The following is a 20289-nucleotide window of genomic DNA, read 5'->3' as shown; positions in this document are numbered from 1 at the left end:
CTTTAGTTTTGGTTTTGCTAAGGGAAAATCATGCTTGACTAACCACCTGGAGTTTTTTGAGGAGGTAACATGGTGTACATGGACTTCCAAAAGGCATTTGATACAGTGCCACACAACAGACTTGTGAGCAATGTTATAGCTCATGGAATAAAAGGGACAGGAGCAACATGGGTACGAAATTGGCTGAGTGACAGGTAACCGAGAGTAGTGGTCGATGGATGTTTTACGGACTGGAGGAATATTGGAGTTCCACAGGGGTCATTGTTGGGACCCTTGCTCTTCCTGATATATAATGATCTAGATCTTGGTGTACAGGGCAGAGTTTCAAAATTTGCAGATGATATGAAAATTCTGAACTGCGAGGAGGATAGTGTAGAACTTCAAAAGGACATTGACAAGTTGGTGGAATGGGTGGATGATGGCAGATGAAGTTCAATACGTGGAAATGTGAAGTGATTCATTTTGGTAGGAAGAACATGGAGGGACAATATAAAATAAAGGGTACAACTCTAAAGGGGGGTGCCGGAGCAGAGGGACCTGGCTGTATTTGTACATAAGTCATTGAAGGTGGGCAGGACAGGGGAGCCAGTGGCATAGTGGTAATGTCACTAGACTAGTAACCCAGAACCCAAGGCTAATGCTCTGGGGAGATGGGTTTGAATCCCACCACAGCAGATGGTGGAATTTGAATTCAATTATTAAATCTGGAGTTAAAAACTAGTCTAATGGTGACTGTGAAACCATTGTCGATTGTTGTAAAAACCCATCTGGTTCACTAAAGTCTTTTAGAGAAGGAAATCTGCTGTCCTTATCTGGTCGCCTACTTGTGACTCCAGACCCACGGCAATGTGGTTGACTCCTTAAAAAAAAAAATGCCCTAGCAAGCCACGGAAACTGCGACAAAGTCTAATAAAAGGAATGAAAACCGAAGGACCACCCAGCCATCGACCTAGGCACCGGAAACGATAACAGCAAATCCAGCCCTGTTGACCCTACTAACATCTGGGGGCTTATGCCAAAATTTCAAGAGCTGTCCCACAGACAAGTCAAGCAGCAGCCTGACATAGTCATGCTCATGGAATCAGACAATGTCCCAGTCACCATCCCTGGGTATGTCCTGTCCCACTGGCAGGATAGACCCAACAGAGGTGGCAGCACAGTGCTATACAGTCAAGAGGGAGTTGCCCTGGGAGTCCTCAGCATTGACTCCAGACCCCATGAAGTCTCATGGCATCAGGCTAAACACAGGCAAGGAAAGCTGCTGACTACCACCTGCAGCACACCCTCGGCTGATGAATTAGTGCCAATGGGAAGGACAGCATTACCCCTGAACCCCTGAAATAATCAAGAGTGCCAAGCCTGCTATACTCTCAGCACTACATGAACTGCTATGCCTGTGCTGGGACGAGGGAGCAGTACCCCAGGACATGCGCGATGCCAACATCATCACCCTCTATAAAAACAAAGGTGACCGCGGTGACTGCAACAACTACCGTGGAATCTCCCTGCTCAGCATAGTGGGGAAAGTCTTTGCTCGAGTCGCTCTGAACAGGCTCCAGAAGCTGGCCGAGCGCGTCTACCCTGAGGCACAGTGTGGCTTTCGTGCAGAGAGATCGACTATTGACATGCTGTTCTCCCTTCGTCAGATACAGGAGAAATGCCGTGAACAACAGATGCCCCTCTACATTGCTTTCATTGATCTCACCAAAGCCTTTGACCTCGTCAGCAGACGTGGTCTCTTCAGACTACTAGAAAAGATCGGATGTCCACCAAAGCTACTAAGTATCATCACCTCATTCCATGACAATATGAAAGGCACAATTCAACATGGTGGCTCCTCATCAGAGCCCTTTCCTATCCTGAGTGGTGTGAAACAGGGCTGTGTTCTCGCACCCACACTTTTTGGGATTTTCTTCTCCCTGCTGCTTTCACATGCGTTCAAATCCTCTGAAGAAGGAATTTTCCTCCACACAAGATCAGGGGGCAGGTTGTTCAACCTTGCCCGTCTAAGAGCGAAGTCCAAAGTACGGAAAGTCCTCATCAGAGAACTCCTCTTTGCTGACGATGCTGCTTTAACATCTCACACTGAAGAATGCCTGCAGAGTCTCATCGACAGGTTTGCGTCTGCCTGCAATGAATTTGGCCTAACCATCAGCCTCAAGAAAACGAACATCATGGGGCAGGATGTCAGAAATGCTCCATCCATCAATATTGGCGACCACGCTCTGGAAGTGGTTCAAGAGTTCACCTACCTAGGCTCAACTATCACCAGTAACCTGTCTCTAGATGCAGAAATCAACAAGCGCATGGGTAAGGCTTCCACTGCTATGTTCAGACTGGCCAAGAGAGTGTGGGAAAATGGCGCACTGACACGGAACACAAAAGTCCGAGTGTATCAGGCCTGTGTCCTCAGCACCTTGCTCTACGGCAGCGAGGCCTGGACAACGTATGCCAGCCAAGAGCGACGTCTCAATTCATTCCATCTTCGCTGCCTTCGGAGAATACTTGGCATCAGGTGGCAGGACTATATCTCCAACACAGAAGTCCTTGAAGCGGCCAACATCCCCAGCTTATACACACTACTGAGTCAGCGGCGCTTGAGATGGCTTGTCCATGTGAGCCGCATGGAAGATGGCAGGATCCCCAAAGACACATTGTACAGCGAGCTCGCCACTGGTATCAGACCCACCGGCCGTCCATGTCTCCGTTATAAAGACGTCTGCAAACGCGACATGAAATCGTGTGACATTGATCACAAGTCGTGGGAGTCAGTTGCCAGCATTCGCCAGAGCTGGCGGGCAGCCATAAAGACAGGGCTAAATTGTGGCGAGTCGAAGAGACTTAGTAGTTGGCAGGAAAAAAGACAGAGGCGCAAGGGGAGAGCCAACTGTGCAACAGCCCCAACAAACAAATTTCTCTGCAGCACCTGTGGAAGAGCCTGTCACTCCAGAATTGGCCTTTATAGCCACTCCAGGCGCTGCTTCACAAACCACTGACCACCTCCAGGCGCGTATCCATTGTCTCTCGAGATAAGGAGGCCCAAAAGAAGAAAAGAACCACCTGCAGCACACCCTCGGCTGATGAATTAGTGCTTCTCCATGTTGAACACCAATTGGAAGAAGCACTGAGGGTAGCAAGGGCACAGAATGTACTCTGGTGGGGGACTTCAATGTCCATCACCAAGAGTGGCTCAGTAGCACCCCTACTGACCGAGCTGGCCAAGTCCGAAAGGACATACCTGCTAGACTGGGTCTGCGGCAGGGGGTGAGGGAACCAACAAGAGGGAAAAACCTGTTTGAGCTCATCCTCACCAATCTACCTGTTGCAGGTGCATCTGTCCATGACAGTATTGGTAGGAGTGACCATCGCACAGTCCTTGTGGAGACAAATTCCTGACTTCACACATTGAGGGCACCCGCCATCATGTTGTGTGACACTACCACTGTGCTAAATGGGATAGATTTCGAACAGATCCAGCAACTCAAAATTGAGCATCCATGAGATGCTACAGGCCATCAGCAGCAGCAGAATTGTATTTAACCACAATTTGTAACCTCATAGCGTGGCATTTCCCCAACTCCACCATTATCATCAAGCCGGGGGACCAACCTTGGTTCAATGAAGAGTGTAGGAGGGCATGCCAGGAGCAGCACCAGCCATACTTAAAAATGAGGTGTCAGCCTGGTGAAGCTACAACACAGGACTACTTGCATGCCAAACAGCAGAAGACAGGGCTAAGCGATCCCACAACCAACGTATCAGATCTAAGCTCTGCAAGCCTGCCACATCCAGTCGTGAATGATGATGGACAATTAAACAACTACCAGGATGAGGAGGCTCCACAAATATCCCCATTCTCAATGATGGGGGAGCCCTGCATCAGTGCAAAAGGCAAGGCTGAAGCATTTGCACCATCTTCAGCCAGAAGTACTGAGTGGATGATCCATCTCGGCTTCCTCCTGAAGTTCCCAGCATCACAGATGCAAGTCTTCAGTCAATCCCATGCACTCCACGTGATATCAAGAAATGGCTGAAGGCACTGAATACTGCAAAGGCTATGGGCCCTGACAGCATTTCCAGCAATAGTACTGAAGAGTTGTGCTCCATAACTACCCGCACCCCTAACCAAGCTGTTCCAGTACAGCTACAACACTGGAATCTACCCAGCAATATGCAAAAATTGCCCAAGTATGTCTTGTGCACAAAAAGCAGGACAAATCCAACCTGGACAATTACCACCCTATCAGTCCACTCTCAATCATCAGCAAAGTGATGGAAGGGGTCGTCGACAGTTATCAAGCAGCATTTGCTCTGTAGTAACCTGCTCACTGACGCTCAGTTTGGGCTCCGCCAGGGCCACTCAGCTCCTGACCTCATTACAGCCTTGGTTCAAACATGGACAGAAGAGCTGAACTCAAGAGGTGAGGTTTAAGTAACTGCCCTTGACATCAAGGCAGCATTTGACCGAATATGGCATCAAGGAGCTCTAGCAAAACTGTAGTCATTGTGAATCGGGAAAAGCTCAGCTGTTTGGAGTCATACCTAGCGCAAAGGAAGATGGTTGCGGTTGTTGGAGGTCAATCATCTCAGTCCCAGAACATCACTGCAGGAATTCCTCAGAGTAGTGTCCGAGGCTCAACCATCTTCAGCTGCTTCATCAATGACCTTCCCTCACTCAAGGTCAGAAGTGGGGATGTTCACTGATGACTGCATAATGTTCAGCACCATTTACGACTCCTCAGACACTGAAGCAGTCCATGTTCATATGCAGCAAGACTTGGACAACATCCAGGCTTGGGCTGATAAGTGGCAAGTAACATTTGCATCACACATGTGGGAGGCAATGACAGTCTCAAATTAGAGAATCTAACCGTCTCCCTTTGACATTCAGTGGTATTACCATCATTGAATCCCCCACTATCAACATCCTGGGGTGGGGGTGGGTCACCATTGACCAGAAACTGAAATGGACCAGCCACATCAATACTGTGGCTACAAGAGCAGATCAGAATCTGGGAATTCTGTGGCGAGCAACTCACCTCATGTCTCCCCAGTGCCTGTCCACCATCTACAAGGCACAAGTCAGCAGTGTGTTAGAATACTCTCCACTTGCCTGGATGGGTGCAGCTCCAACAACACTCAAGAAGCTCGACACCATCCAGGACATAGCAGCCCTCTTGATTGGCACTAAAGGTCTGCAAAAGAACCCTGACCGAGCCTGAATTCCGGACCCAGAAGTCTGACCCAAGCTGGTCCGAACCCGATGCATGTCGTTGGGACCCGTGGGGTCGGGTAGCAGGCCTTTACCCGTGTACTGATGTAAAAGCCTGCTACCTGACCCAACCCCGACGGGATCCGATAACACGTGTCGGGTGCGGACGGGTCATGTTGGGCTTCCGGCTCCGGCATTCGGACTGGGGTTGGGTTTCCTTTGCAGACCTTTAATTGGCACCCCATCGACAAACATCCACTCCCTCCACCACCGACGCACAGCGGCAGCAGTGCGTACTATATACAGGATGCACTGCAGCAACGCACCAAGGCTCCTTCGACAGCACCTTCCAAACCCACAACCCCTACCAACTAGAAGGACAAGGGCAGCAAATACATGGGAACGCCACCACCTGCAAGTTCCATTCCTAGCCACACATCATCCTGACGTGGAACTATTTCACCGTTCCTTCACTGTCGTTGGGTCAAAATCCTGGAACTCCCTTTCTAACAGCAATGTTGGTGTACCTACACCCCAAGGACTGCAGGGGTTCAAGAAGACAGCTCACTACTACCTTCTCGAGGGCAATTAGGGATGGGCAATAAATGCTGGCCGAGCCAGCAACACCCCCATCCCATGAATGAAGAAAGAAAATGGTTGAGAGAGTGGTTAATAAAGCATACAGTATCCTAGGCTTTAATAGGGGCACAAAGTACAAGAGCAAGGAGGTTATGTTGAACTTGTATAAGACACTAGTTTGGTCTCAGCTGGATTACTGAATCCAGTTTTGGGCGCCACACTTTTGGATAGATGTGAGAACATTGGAAAGGGTGCAGAAAAGATTCACGAGAATGGTTCCAGGGATGAGGAAGGTTATGAAGATAGATTAGAGAAGTTGGGACTGTTTTCCTTGGAGAAGAGAAGGCTAAGAAGTGATTTGATAGAGGTATTCAAAATCATGAGGGTTCTGGACAGAGTAGATGGGGAGAAACTGTTCTGACTCGTGAAAGGATCATGAGTGAGAGGGTGCAGACTTAAACCAATTGGCAAAAGACGCAAAAGTGACATGACGAAAACTTTTTCACGCAGCGAGCGGTTAAGATCTGGAATGCACTGCCTGAGTGTGTGGTGCAGGCAGGTTCAATTGAGGCATTCCAAAGGGAATTAGACTGATCTGAAAAAAAGGAATGTGCTTGGTTATGGGGGGGAAGGCAGGGGAATGGCATTCGGTGAATTGCTCGTTCGGAGAACTGGTGCAGCCACAATGGGCCGAATGGCCTTCTGTGCTGTAGCAATTCTGTGAAATTGGAAAATACTGCAACAGATTTATTTGCACAGTGCATGGTGAATAGGGAGGTACACCTGTTGTATACTTAAATAGAAGAACCTTGTCCTCCCTGTCATGTTTGAAAGTTGTAAATATATCAAGACTTCAAACCTTGTTTCTTTTCCATCTGCCCACAGTGAAGAAGGTCGGTATAGGCACAGAGACTACTCATCAGATAAAGGCTATGATCGTGATTACCATCATCGGGACAAAGTTAGCAGGGAGAAAGAAGATCGGCACAAAGAACGCCGACACCGGGATAAGGAGGAGGGGAGACACAAATCTTCCAGGAGGTAATGAAATCTAGCTACTGACTTGCTGCTTCTAGTAAATGTGCATTTTTTAAATCTTTAAAATGAAGTTGTATAGAACTCCCATCCTACATCTGGGGATGAACAGACAAGCAACGCACTGAAATAGATCTATGATCTCTGAGTGAGATTGCCAGTTTTGCTAAAGTTGTTTTATACTGTAGGCCCATTTCGACTAGAAACTGGATTGAGTGCCCAGACTCACTTTATGTAGGACCCTTTCAGCCGACAGGGTTGTCTTTCATCCCAATAAGCAGGGCTGGATTTGAATCCAGGCCCCACTGTTAAAAGACCTCTGTCTAATCCACTAATCTGATTAATTCCCCAAAATCATTACTTTTGGAAAAAAAAATGGTAGCGGATGGCACTGTGGCAAGAGTTTCCGTGCACTGTGTAATAGAAAATTGCAGGCAGTACACTGGGGATTTTCCAATTTCTTGCAGTCAGCGGAAAAAGTTGCTGACTCTCCGATTCAATTTGAAAAATTTACCCTTGTATTTCGTTTCTCAGTTACTGAGTTCGAACCACGCTTCAGACAGTCCAGCTCTGAATTCTTTTGCTGCCAAGTAAACTGACTGTGAAATCTGTAAATTTGAATTGGCATCCTACCATCTCATAGAAAGTCTGATCAGTGTGAAAGGCATGATTTGAGCAATAAATGCCTCCTGCAGCCGATCACAGTGACAGTAATCATTTCTGTCCCATAGCAGCAGCAGACGGCGCCATGACAGTGAAGAGGTGGATGGCCACAAACGACACAAGCACAAGAAATCTAAGCGAAGCAAGGAAGATAAAGAAACCAGTGAAGAAGTTTCCCAGGAACCAGAGCCCAGTGAAGCTGCTAGCAGTAATTAGATCTTTGGGTCCTTACCTGTTCGCTGTATTGTTGCTGATAATGGGAAGGAAAATGTCGGAAATGCTTGAAAATTGTTCAGGTGATGGTAACCTGTTAATCTGAATTTCTGCAGAAGTCTGAAATTCAGTAATATTTCAAAAGACTGTTGAAATGTGTGGTGCTTTTAAGCACCTACTGTTATTAAAACATAATTACAATGTTTGTATTAGTTTATTGAAGATTAATAAAATTTCTTGTTTTTTTGTTTAAAAATGGATGTTTTTACTTTTAACAATTGTTTATTGGAGATTTAGCATTCCTGAAAATTCTATACAGGATATTCCTATTTTACTGTGCCAGTAGCTAAGCAAGTTCGCTACTTGTTCATGTTGCACTTTTATTTCCTCCTGTCAAATTGTTGGTTTGTGTCCAGCTATAAAAGTAATGGTACTTTTTGTTCTGCAGGTTTCTGCAACACTTTTTTAGAATTACTATAATTGATCTTTTTATTTAATGCATGCTAAGATATTTCTTACTATCTACGGCATCACTTTACTTCAATATACATCTGAAATCTTACTGGCTTAATGCTTATAGTGGTGCAAATCATGTGGCAAATTTCATCTATATTGTAAAATATTGGTTATAAAAATCAGTAGTATGTACAAATAAATACCAGAACATGTTTCCTGAAACTACAACAAATTGGTATGGCCACCATGTTTGCAATTCAAGTAGAACAGGGAGAAATGCTACTTCAAGGATATTCAAAGAATATCATGAAACTTCCCAGTCACATAATCAGCCATCTAAAAGATCCTTTATTTAAGAGAGATGATTAACATTACTGCAGCCATAAGCCATTTTTGCAACATTTCTTTTTGTAAAATAAAAAACTTGCTCCTCATTGTTCAGTGGCATCTGATTCTACTGAAAGTTTATGCTATGACATTTAATTAAGCAACCGTTGCGGAGAATCCATTCACCGGCAAATTTTAAGTTTATTGTAATCTGAAATGCACTAATGAACATTCAACTAGTTTAACATTGCATATCCTGAGGTGCATTGATGCATTTTTGAATTTCATAATCATTTTTTGAAAAATATCCAACCCCTTTGAGTTCTTAAAACTAATACAAACTTTTTCTACAGAAAATATATAACTTAAAAATCATAGGAATGCCACAGAACTCATCTTAGCAAAGCTTTACAACTTGTAAGAATTAACGCCTTTTCAATGGTATTGCCTCTATCCTGAATCAGTAGCCTTGATGTTTCTTTTCATGACAAAGTTGCTGGAATCTAATCTAGAGATGGCTGCCAGGCCAGGATGCCACAGTGAGAGTAACTTTGCCCCTTGCTTCCTTGAGTATCTTCACCAGATAGGGATGACTTATTCCTGAGGTACCCCTTCCATTGACAGCCAAAATCATATCGCCACACCTGCAATAACAAGACAGCATGTGCTTACACAATAGCTCTTAGTTGGTTAATAAATTTGATTGAACTTTAGTTTGTCACAAACCACTAATTTCAGTTGAGATTTATTTTGCTTCCAGGTTATCATTGAGTCATTATGGCACAGAATGAGGCCATTTGGCCCATTGAGTTCATGCCAGCTCTCTGTACAGCAATCCAGTCAGTTCCATTCCCCTGCTGTATCCCTGTAGCCCTGCAAGTTTATTTCTCTCAAGTGCCTATCCAATTTCCTTTTCAAATTATTCATGGTCTCTGCTTGTGCCACCCTCACAAATGAGGTTCTTCTGTCACAAAGTGTTGCGATTCCCTCTATGGATCTACATGGTATTGTGTACCCCTTTGTTTTATAGTTCCACATTTTTCTGTCCTAATTATTCTGAAAAATACCAGAAAAATACATTGAATTTTTGCAGTAATTGTTCAGGCTGTTTGGGTTTAAACTTAATTATAATTTCCACTGAAACCCATGATGTGAAGCAACACTTTGGCAATATCCAATTGTACACATCTAAATGAGGTTTAAAAGAAAGGGTATCTAAATGATTAAAATTACAGCTACCATCAGAATCTATAATTGCTGACGTGTACCTTTTCAGTATGAGTGCCATTATACACCGTTATCAGCTGAAGATGGAATTACACATTTCCCGGGTTAGAATAATTAGCTCAATTTTTTAATGTAATTTTAACATTTCCTTCCATTTAAGGGCAAGCGTCCTCAATTTTTCAGGAATGTACCTCAAGTTTAAGACTGTGAAAGGGATTGGCTATGTGAATTTAGGTTTACTTTAGCAAAAAGTGCAAATACCACAAAGTTTAAAATTCAGAGTTAAAAGGCAATTTAGATGGAAGTTTTCCTTCTGAAGGATCATTGTGGAAATAAATTAGAAGATAATTCCATTGAGGCAGACAGGATAAATAGATAATCTTGGGCCTAATAGTCTTTTCCAGTTCCTAAAACAACTTCTTAACAGAAGTGTAGTTGATCAGCAAGTGAGGTGAAATGATGAGCATTTTTTCTTAAACTTCATACAGATTTACTTGGGAGTTTTGTAAAATAGTTTACCAGAGTAACTTATTCAACTACAAAGTTGTACTTTATTTACAATATGGAATTATTTTTGCTTTTAAATATTCTACGTTTTGTTTGTTTTGGAGCCTGGGTATGTTATTAGACGCCATTTTTCTAGAAATATTGTGCCAGCTTGGTGTCATTTAGTGTCATCATGGCTCAATTGCACTTTGCCACTGACTGAGGGTAATCTGAACTTTAGGCGATGGTGTAAAACGGGAGATATTGGTTCATCTGCCCATTATACACATGGACATATGAAATAGCAGCAGGACTAGGCCACTGGGCTCCTCGAGCCACCTCTGCCATTCAACAAGATCATAACTGATCTGATTGTAACCACAACTCCACATTCCTGCCAATCTTTCACCCCCTTGCTTATCAAGAATCTAACTCTGCCTCCACACCACGTCCATTTGTTTTTCTTTTCCTTACACTGAAGTCAATGAAGTGGAAAGTCAGGTAGTGTGTATAATGGGTGGTTGATTTGCTATTGCCATTTTACACCATCACCAAAAGATCTAATAACTCCCAAAAGTATGGATTCCAACCCCGCACCATGACTCGCCCAGGTAATCTCGGCTGACACATCAGCACTGCTCAACTTGTCTCAGGTATCACCTTTCACCTCAGATGTTAACCAAGGCCTCATCTGCTTGTTCAACTGGACATAAAATCCCATGGTGCTGTTGGAAGAATAAGGAATTTCTTCTGGTGTCTTTACCAATTATCATCCCTCACCCAGATTTACCAAAAACAGATTATCTGATCATCTATCTCATTGCTATTGGCGGCTTGTGTGTAAATTGGCTCTTGTGTTTGCCTACTACATAACAGTGATAACTTCAAAAGTAATAAATTGGCTGTGTAACTTGTCCTGAGAATGTGAAAGGTGTTTTTTTTTTCTTGCCTGGTAGAATTCACCATTATCCAATCATGAGGACTGTAAAGTGACATCTCCAGCATATTTGCTTTTTTCACTATCTTCTGCAACATTGCTTCCTCATCTAAAATCCATAAAACTGCACTACATTTTAGGTACAGATCTGTGCAGAATACTGAACTCTCCTAACCATAGACGCCATAGCCTTCTATCTATAGCAGCTCTGTTGAAGCCTCAGTGTAGCTCTTAATCATACTTCAATTCATTCCAAACACCTAATCCATCCATATGAAAACAGATTACTAAAATAACTGTTTTGAAACTTAAAAACTGGCCATTTAATTGATTTTATATAGATACTATGTATCTGCATGGTGTCGAAAAGAATTATAGACAAAGTATGTCTGGAAGCAGCAGGCAATCAATCTCCTTCAGCATCTAACATACAATTTTATTTATTTGTTGAACAATCAGGAACATGCAATTGCATCTTTCTTAAAAAAGGTCACTATTAATAAAATAAAGTTATAGTTCAGCATCAGACGTTTAAAACGTTATCAGTGCATCAAGTTTCAATAGTTCTGTCTCTGGCAAAAAACTCCATAACCACTTATCTGTGGTTCTACAGTCTCGTCCTTCTCTGCTGGGCAGCATATAAATGTCTTTTTTTCCATGGGCTGAATTTTCACGATGGAGGTGGGAAACTGAAATTGGGATTGCTTCAGTATCCCCAAACCCACCTCTGGTGGCCCGGGGTGGGTGACGGCAGTAGGTAAAAATCAGTGTTTTGGCAGGGGTGACCCTTTAATTAGATTGGAGTCAGGTTTGGCGGCCAATCTGAGGCCATTGCAGGTAAGCCAGAGGAAAAGTGGGCCCAGTTTAAATCCTCATGGCAGCCATTACTGTGGCGGTGGTGTAAATCTGAAGGGAACAAGCAGGAGACCTGAGAGGATTGTGTGGACTGAAGTGTGCCAAGATGGCATTGGAGATTGCAGATGATACGAAACTTGGAAGCATTGTGAACTGTGAGGAGGATAGTGTAGAACTTCAAAAGGACATAGACAAGTTGATGGAATGGGCAGACAGGTGGCAGATGAAGTTCAATGCAGAGAAATGTGAAGTGATTGTCTCTCCACGTTCTTCTTACCAAACAATGTAAAATAAAGGGTGCAATTCTAAAGGGGCTGCAAGAGCAGAAGGACCTGGCTGATTATGTGCATGTCATTGAAGGTGGCAGGACAGGTTGAGACAGCAGTTAATAAAGCATTCAGTCTCCTGGGCTTTATTAATAGGGGCATAGAGTACAGGAGCAAGGAAGTTATGTTGAACTTGTTTAAGACATTAGTTCGGCCTCAGCTGGAGTATTGCATCCAGTTCTGGGCACCACACTTTAGGAAAGACGTGAGGGAATTGGAGAGAGTACAGAAAAGATTCACAAGAATGGTTCCAGGGATGAGGAACTTCAGTTATGAGATAGATTGGAGAAGTTAGAACTGTTTTCCTTGAAGAAGAGAAGGCTGAGAGGTGAGTTGATCGAGGTACTCCAAGTTATGAGGGGTCGGGACAGAGTAGATAGAGAGAAACTGTCGCCACAAGTGAAAGGATCAAGAATGAGAGGGCACAGATTTAAAGTTTTTTGTAAGAGAAGCAAAAGTGACATGAGGAAAAAACTTTTTCACGCAGTGAGTGGTTAAAATCTGGAATGCACTGCCCGAGAGTGTGGTGGAGGAAGGTTCAATTGAAGCATTCAAAAGGGAATTAGACTGTTATATGAAAAGGAAGAAAATACAGGGTCACGGGAAGAAGGCAGGGGAATGGACCTGAATAAATTGCTCTTTCAGAGAGCCTGTAGGGACACGATGGGCCGAATGGCCTCTTTCTACTACGAGTGGAAAGCCAGAAGCCTGACACCCAGATAACAACATGAAGGTGATGCTTGAGGCCATGAGGGAAAGGAAGGAGGTTCTCTTCCTGGAGGGTGGCAGGTAACAGGCCTGGGTTGAGGTAGCTGTTACCGTTAGCGGTGGAAGTATTAATAAAACGATGTGGATCCAGTGCCATAATGACCTAAAAAAACTCAGGCAAGATCAGTGCTACCTCCAGCCCTCGGTACAGGTCTCAGGGTTTGCACACTCCAGCAGAAACACCCCCTGAGGATCCTCAGCTTACATGCTGCTCCTGAACATGGGAGGGATGTTTGCCTGGGTCACTTACTCAGCCACTCAGAATGGCTTAGAGCTCCAGCACAGCTGGGGACCTGCCAGCACAGAGATATGCAGCTTCCAATGGATAGGGGCAGATGCCATTGGCCACAAAGGACAACAGTGCCTTATCGTACTCTTTTGTCCTTGCAGGAGAAACAGGCTCCTAAAACCCGTGAAAGGGTGATGACAGGTGGTGGGGTTCCCTACTACCAATGGATAACGCCATTTGAGGAAACAGCAATGGAGGTGTCTGGAATCCTGGCTGAGGAGGATGTGCTCCTGGCGAGATGGGAACCCATAGTGCACATGGCGATTAAAGAGGGTAAATCGCTCAATCATTGGGGGGAGGGTGGGGGGCACCCAGTCCAGTAGCTGCTGAGCACTGAGATGTATTGGGTAGCCTTGGCACTGCAGCGGCTTCTAGGCTGGTTCTCATGATCTCTTTGAATTGACTCCCAAAGCAGCAGATGTCCCCGAGTACACCCTCTTCCCCTCCCTCCATCGCTCCAGAGGAACCTCAGGAGACTGAGGAAGCATTGTCACACCTGACAAGCACACTGTTTACCAGCGCAGATATTCTCACCTTGGTGGGTCCTGGCACGCATTTTGATAGGGTGGTACTGGGTGAGGAGCATGGTGCAAGTGTGCAAAAGGAGGTGCCAGAGGTAGCCATTGGCAGTTCGCCTCAGCGGAAGGGAGGACAGACACAGCCCTGCTCAGTTGGGCATAGATGCAAGGCCTCAAGAGATACAAAAAAGGCAGCTCTACTGAGAACAGCAGCAGATGGGTTCCCACATGTCAGAGTTCTTTGCAGCAGTGCAGGGTCATGGGCTGAGGACAAAGGAGTCCATCCAGCTCATTTGCGCCACAATGGCTCAGGCTTTGAGCACACGAGCGCCTCCGTAGAGAGTGGCCAACCGCGGAGAGAGCATATGCGGCATCACTGAGTGGCTGCAGCAGCAACACACTAGTGTGCACACAGTGCATGCTACACTGTGCAGCATGGAGGAGTCAGTGGCCCTGGTGACGCAGAGATGTCTGGAGTTGATGCCTGGTGTTTCACCCTCCAACCATCCAGAGCACTAAAGAAGGCCTGAGGATGTCACTGAGAAGGATAAGGGTGCCACCCCTCACAGGGCAGCTTCATCAACCTTGGCCTCTTTGGCTCCTCTGACTGTGGGAACCACTATGTAGCAGGGCTATGTGAAGGAGGCTGCGCCAGCAATTATGCAGGTGCAGCAAACTCTGGATATGCCCCATGGGAATCTCCATGACACGGACGACCACCCCATGCATCTAAGGCAGAGACAAGTGAGCAGGCTGCCTCCACCTCCTCCAGGGCCACAAGAGGAGTAGTAGAGCATAGAGGCCATCAGCCATGAGGAGCACTGAGTGAGTCACTGGAGTGTTTATTTTCTGTCTATGTTATGAACATTGGACTTTGTAACATGATTATGTTTTAGAAACTGTGATTTTTAAAAGTTTAGGATGAAATCCAAGAAGTCAGGTGACCTCACATCCACTCTGCTTACGGATAAGACTGAAATCTTAGTTACCAGGAAAACAGAGAACACATCAAAGATGTTTCTTGAAAAACAGAGATTGCAGGGGGTAAAACACCTGAAGAACAATGGGCTTCACACTCGCAGACTTTCAGATCGTAAACAAGGATTTAGTGATTCTGTGGATGCAAATATTCTAGGCAGCTGTTAACACCCGGACAAAAATGGAAGGCCCAGTTGGCTCTGTGAAACAGGACTTCTGGACTTTGCATATTAGAAAAGGTCAATGAACTATTCATGTTTGGTTTCAGATAAATTTAACAGATTTTCTGAAGGCAGGCAGGCTGTACAGAAAACCAGTGGTGGCAGCCTCAGGAGAGAGGAACACCTGCTCTCAGAGAATACTGTTACAGCAAAAAGCTGCAAGGACTTGAACCTGATTTTGAAAGTTGAGGTTTGCAGAAAAGGTTGAAAGTGCTCAGAGAAATGAGCAAAGAGGACATTTATTTTGAGAAAGGTCTAGGAAATCCAACCCATTGCAACTGGAAGGAGTTTGGGACATTGAACCACTAAGCTTTCACCATCAAAGAAGACTGTGTAACAAATAAAGTGTGGTGTGAGATTTTCAAGTATTTTAATAAGTAAAGAAAATACTTTTCTTTGTAATTTGGGGTATCAGCTACTTACAAAGTGTTATTTAGTTAATGGGGATTTCTTTAAGTTTAGTTGTTACCCTTTTTTCCTTTTTGGCCTCCTTATCTTGAGAGACAATGGGTAAGTGCCTAGAGGTGGTCAGTGGTTTGTGAAGCAGCGCCTGGAGTGGCTATAAAGGCCAATTCTAGAGTGACAAACTCTTCCAGAGGTGCCGCTCTCACGTGTTCAAGTCTTCAGAAGAAGGAATTTTCCTCTACACAAGATCAGGTGGCAGGTTGTTCAACCTTGCCCATCTTAGAGCGAAGACCAAAGAACGGAAAGTCCTCATCAGGGAACTCCTCTTTGCTGATGATGCTGCATTAACATCTCACACTGAAGAGTGTCTGCAGAGACTCATCGACAGGATTGCGGCTGCCTGCAACGAATTTGACCTCACCATCAGCCTCAAGAAAACGAACATCATGGGACAGGATGTCAGAAATTCTCCATCCATCAATATCGGTGACCACGCTCTGGAAGTGGTTCAAGAGTTCACCTACCTAGGCTCAACTATCACCAGTAACCTGTCTCTTGATGCAGAAATCAACAAGCGCATGGGAAAGGCTTCCACTGCTATGTCCAGACTGGCCAAGAGAGTGTGGGAACATGGCGCACTGACACAGAACACACTTCATTCCATCTTCGCTGCCTCCAGAGAATCCTTGGCATCAGGTGGCAGGACCGTATCTCCAACGCAGAAGTCCTCGAGGCGGCCAACATCCCCAGCATCTACACCCTACTGAGCCAGCTACACTTGAGATGGCTTGGCCATGTGAGCCGCATGGAAGATGGCAGGATCCCCAAGGACACATTGTACAGCGAGCTCGTCACTGGTATCAGACCCACTGGCCGTCCATGTCTCCGCTTTAAAGACGTCTGCAAACGCGTCATGAAGTTCTGTGCCATTGATCACAAGTCGTGGGTGTCAGTTGCCAGTGATCGCCGGAGCTGGCGGGCAGCCATAAAGGCGGGGCTAAAGTGTGGCGAGTCGAAGACACTTAGCAGTTGGCAGGAAAAAAGACAAGCGCAAGGGGAGAGCCAACTGTGTAACAGCCCCGACAACCAATTTTATCTGCAGCACCTGTGGAAGAGTCTGTCACTTTAGAATTGGCCTTTATCGCCACTCCAGGAGCTGCTTCACAAACCACTGACCACCTCTAGGTGCTTACCAGTTGTCTCTCGAGACAAGGAGGCCAAAGAAGAAGAAGAACAGATAAAGTTGGTTGTTGGGGCTGTTACACAGTTAGCTCTCTCTTTACACTGCTGTCATTTTTCCTGCCAACTACTGAGTCTATCTGACTCGCCTCTCTTCAGCCCTGCCTTTATAGCTGTACACTGGCGATCACTGGCAACTGGCTCCCACGACTTGTGGTCAATGTCGAAAGATTTCATGTCACGTAAGCAAATGTCTTTAAAGTGGAGACATGGATGGCCGGTGGGTCTGATACCAGTGACGAGCTCGCTGTAAAATACATCCTTGGGGATCCTGCCATCTTTCATGCGGCTCACATGGCCAAGCCATCTCAAGCGCCGCTGGCTCAGTAGGGCATACATGCTGGGGATGTTGGCTGTCTCGAGGACTTCTGCCACCTGATGCCAAGAATTCTCTGGAGACAGTGAAGATGGAATGCGTTGAGACGTTGCTCTTGGCTGACATACATTGTCCAGGCCTTGCTGTCGTAGAGCAAGGTACTAAGGACACAGGCTTGAAACACTCGGACTTTTGTGTTCCGTGTCAGTGCGCCATTTTCCCACACGCTCTTGGCCAGTCTGGACATAGCAGCTGACGCATTTCCCATGCGCTTGTTGATTTCTGCATCGAGACACAAATTGCTAGTAATGGTTGAGCCTAGGTAGGTGAACTCTTGAACCACTTCCAGAGTGTGATCGCCGATATAGATGGATGGAGCATTTCTGACATCCTGTCCCATGATGTTCGTTTTCTTGAAAGTGATGGTTAGGCCAAATTCATTTCAGGCAACCGCAAGCCTGTCGATGAGTCTCTGCAGACACTCTTCCGTGTGGAATGTTAATGCAGCATCGTCAGCAAAGAGGAGTTCCCTGATGAGGACTTTCCATACTTTGGTCTTCGCTCTAAGATGGGCAAGGTTGAACAACCTGCCACCTGATCTTGTGTGGAGGAAAATTCCTTCTTCTGAAGACTTGAACTCATGTGAGAGCAGCAGTGAGAAGACAATCCCAAACAGTGTGGTTGTGAGAACACAGCCCTGTTTAACACCACTCAGGATGGGAAAGCAGTCTGATGATGCACCATTATGCTGAATTGTGCCTTTCATATTGTCATGGAACGAGGTGATGATGCTTGGTAGCTTTGGTGGACATCCGATCTTTGCCAGTAGTCTGAAGAGACCACGTCTGCTGACTAGGTCAGAGGCTTTGGTGAGATCTGTGAAAGCAACGTAGAGGGGCATCTGTTGTTCGCGGCATTTCTCCTGTAGCTGGCAAAGGGAGAACAGCATATCAATAGTGGATCTCTCTGCTCAAAAGCCGCACTATGCCTCAGGGTAGACACTCTCAGCCAGCTTCTGCAATCTGTTTAAAATGACTCGAGCGAAGACTTTCCCCACTATGCTGAGCAGGGAGATTCCACGGTAGTTTTTGCAGTCACCGTGGTCACCCTTGTTCTTGTAGAGGGTGATGATATTGGCATCACGCATGTCCTGTGGTACTGCTCCCTCATCCCAGCACAGGCAAAGCATTTCATGGAGTGCTGAGAGTATTGCACGCTTGGCACATTTGATTATTTCAGGGGTAATGCCGTCCTTTCCAGGGGTTTTTACGCTGGCTAGAGAATCGATGGCGTTACTGAGCTCCAATTTTGTTGGCTGTTCGTCCAGCTCGCCCATGACTGACAGAGACTGGGCTGCATTGAGGACAGTACCAGTGACATCATTTTCCCTGGAGTACAGTTCTAGGTAGTGCTCCACCCAGCGGTCCATTTGCTTGCTTGGGTCAGTGATCGTTCCCCCTGATTTAGACTTGAGGGGGGCAATCTGCTTGATGGTTGGCCCAAAAGCTCTCTTAATGCCGTCATACATTCCTCTGATATTTCCAGTGTCGGAGATCATCTGAATACGACTGCATAGGTGTTGTCAGTAGTCGTTTGCAAAGTACCTAGCTGTTCTATTTGTTCTATTGTTATAATTAAGTCTTAAAATGTGAAATCATACGAACATACGAATTTGGAGCAGGAGTAGGCCACTCAGCCCCTCGAGCCTGTTTCCCCATTCAATAAGTTCATGGCCACATTCCTGCCTATCTCAGATAACGTTTCACCCCCTTGCATATCAAGAATCTATCTACCTCTGCCTTAAAATATTCAAAGACTCTGTTTCCATTGTCTTTTGAGGATGAGTTCCAAACACTCATGACCCTCAGAGAAAAAAATTCTCCTCATCTCTGTCTTAAATGGGAGACCCCTTATTTTTAAACAGTGACCCCTAGTTCCAGATTCGCCCACAAGAGGAAACATCCTTTCCACATCCACCCTGTCAAGACCCCTCAAGATCTTATATGTTTCAATCAAGTCGCCTCTTACTCTTTGAAACACCAGTGGATACAAGCCTAGTCTATCCAACCTTTTTTCATAAAACAATCTGCCCATTCACGTTATTAGTCCAGTAAACCTTCTCTGAACTGCTTCCAACGCATTTACATCCTTCCTTAAATAAGGAGACCAATACTGTACTTTTTTTTTTATTCATTCATGGGAAGTGGACGTCACTGGCTATGCCAACATTTATTGCCCATCCCTAATTGCCCTTGAGAAGGTGGTGGAGAACTGCCTTCTTGAACCACTGCAGTCCATGTGAGGTAGGTATACCCACAGTGCTGTTAGGAAGGGAGTTCCAGGATTTTGAACCGACAGTGAAGGAACGGCAATATAGTTCCAAGTCAGGATGGTGTGTGACTTGGACGGGAACTTGCACGTGGTGATGTTCCCATGCATCTGCTGCTCTTGTCCTTCGAGGTGGTAGAGGTCACGGGTTTGGAAGGTGCTGTCAAAGGAGCCTTGGTGCTTTGCTGCAGTACATCTTGTAGATGGTACACACTGCTGCCACTGTGCGTCGGTGCTGGAGGGAGTGAATGTTGAAGGTGGTGGATGGTGTGCCAATCAAGCGGGCTGCTTTGTCCTGGATGGTGTCGAGCTTCTTGAGTGTTGTTGGAGCTGCACCCATCCAGGTAAGTGGAGAGTATTCTATCAAACTCCTGACTGGTGCCTTGTAGATGGTGGACAGGCTTTGGGGAGTCAGGAGGTGAGTTACTCGCCGCAGGATTCCTAGCCTCTGACCTGCTCTTGTAGGCACGGTATTTACATGGCTACTCCAGTTCAGTTTCTGGTCAATGGTAGCCCCTAGGATGTTGATAGTGGTGGATTCAGCGATGGTAATGCCGTTGAATATCAAGGGGAGATGGTTCGATTCTCTCTTGTTGGAGATGGTCATTGCCTGGCACTTGTGTGGCGCGAATGTTACTTGCCACTTATCAGCCCAAGCCTGGATATTGTCCAGGTCTTGCTGCATTTCTACACGGACTGCTTCAGTATCTGAGGAGTCATGAATGGTGCTGAACATTGTGCAATCATCAGCGAACATCCCCACTTCTGACCTTATGATTGAATTTAGGTCGTTGATGAAGCAGCTGAAGATGGTTGGGCCCAGGACACTACCCTGAGGAACTCCTACAGTGATGTCCTGGAGCTCAGATGATTGACCTCCAACAACCACAACCATCTTCCTTTGCGCTAGG

General features: G+C 45.7%; 2 protein-coding genes across 2 annotated transcripts in view; one reads left to right on the top strand and one right to left on the bottom strand.

The window, feature by feature from the left end:
• The window catches only part of fip1l1a (FIP1 like 1a (S. cerevisiae)), a 93985-nt gene extending 86027 nt beyond the window's left edge, over positions 1-7958 (top strand). Inside the window, exons 15-16 of the mRNA XM_068035335.1 lie at positions 6677-6832; positions 7558-7958. Coding sequence (XP_067891436.1) covers positions 6677-6832; positions 7558-7705 — 304 coding nt within the window. The 3' untranslated portion in view covers positions 7706-7958. The remainder of the gene's footprint in view (positions 1-6676; positions 6833-7557) is intronic.
• Positions 7959-8499: 541 nt separating this feature from the next.
• The window catches only part of lnx1 (ligand of numb-protein X 1), a 210949-nt gene continuing 199159 nt past the window's right edge, over positions 8500-20289 (bottom strand). The window contains exon 10 of the mRNA XM_068035321.1: positions 8500-9129. Coding sequence (XP_067891422.1) covers positions 8994-9129 — 136 coding nt within the window. The 3' untranslated portion in view covers positions 8500-8993. The remainder of the gene's footprint in view (positions 9130-20289) is intronic.

Source organism: Heterodontus francisci, chromosome 1 (genome assembly GCF_036365525.1).
Source record: "Heterodontus francisci isolate sHetFra1 chromosome 1, sHetFra1.hap1, whole genome shotgun sequence".
Taxonomy (NCBI): domain Eukaryota; kingdom Metazoa; phylum Chordata; class Chondrichthyes; order Heterodontiformes; family Heterodontidae; genus Heterodontus; species Heterodontus francisci.
Note: the sequence above shows the minus strand (reverse complement) of the source record. Positions and strands in the feature narration are given on the sequence as shown.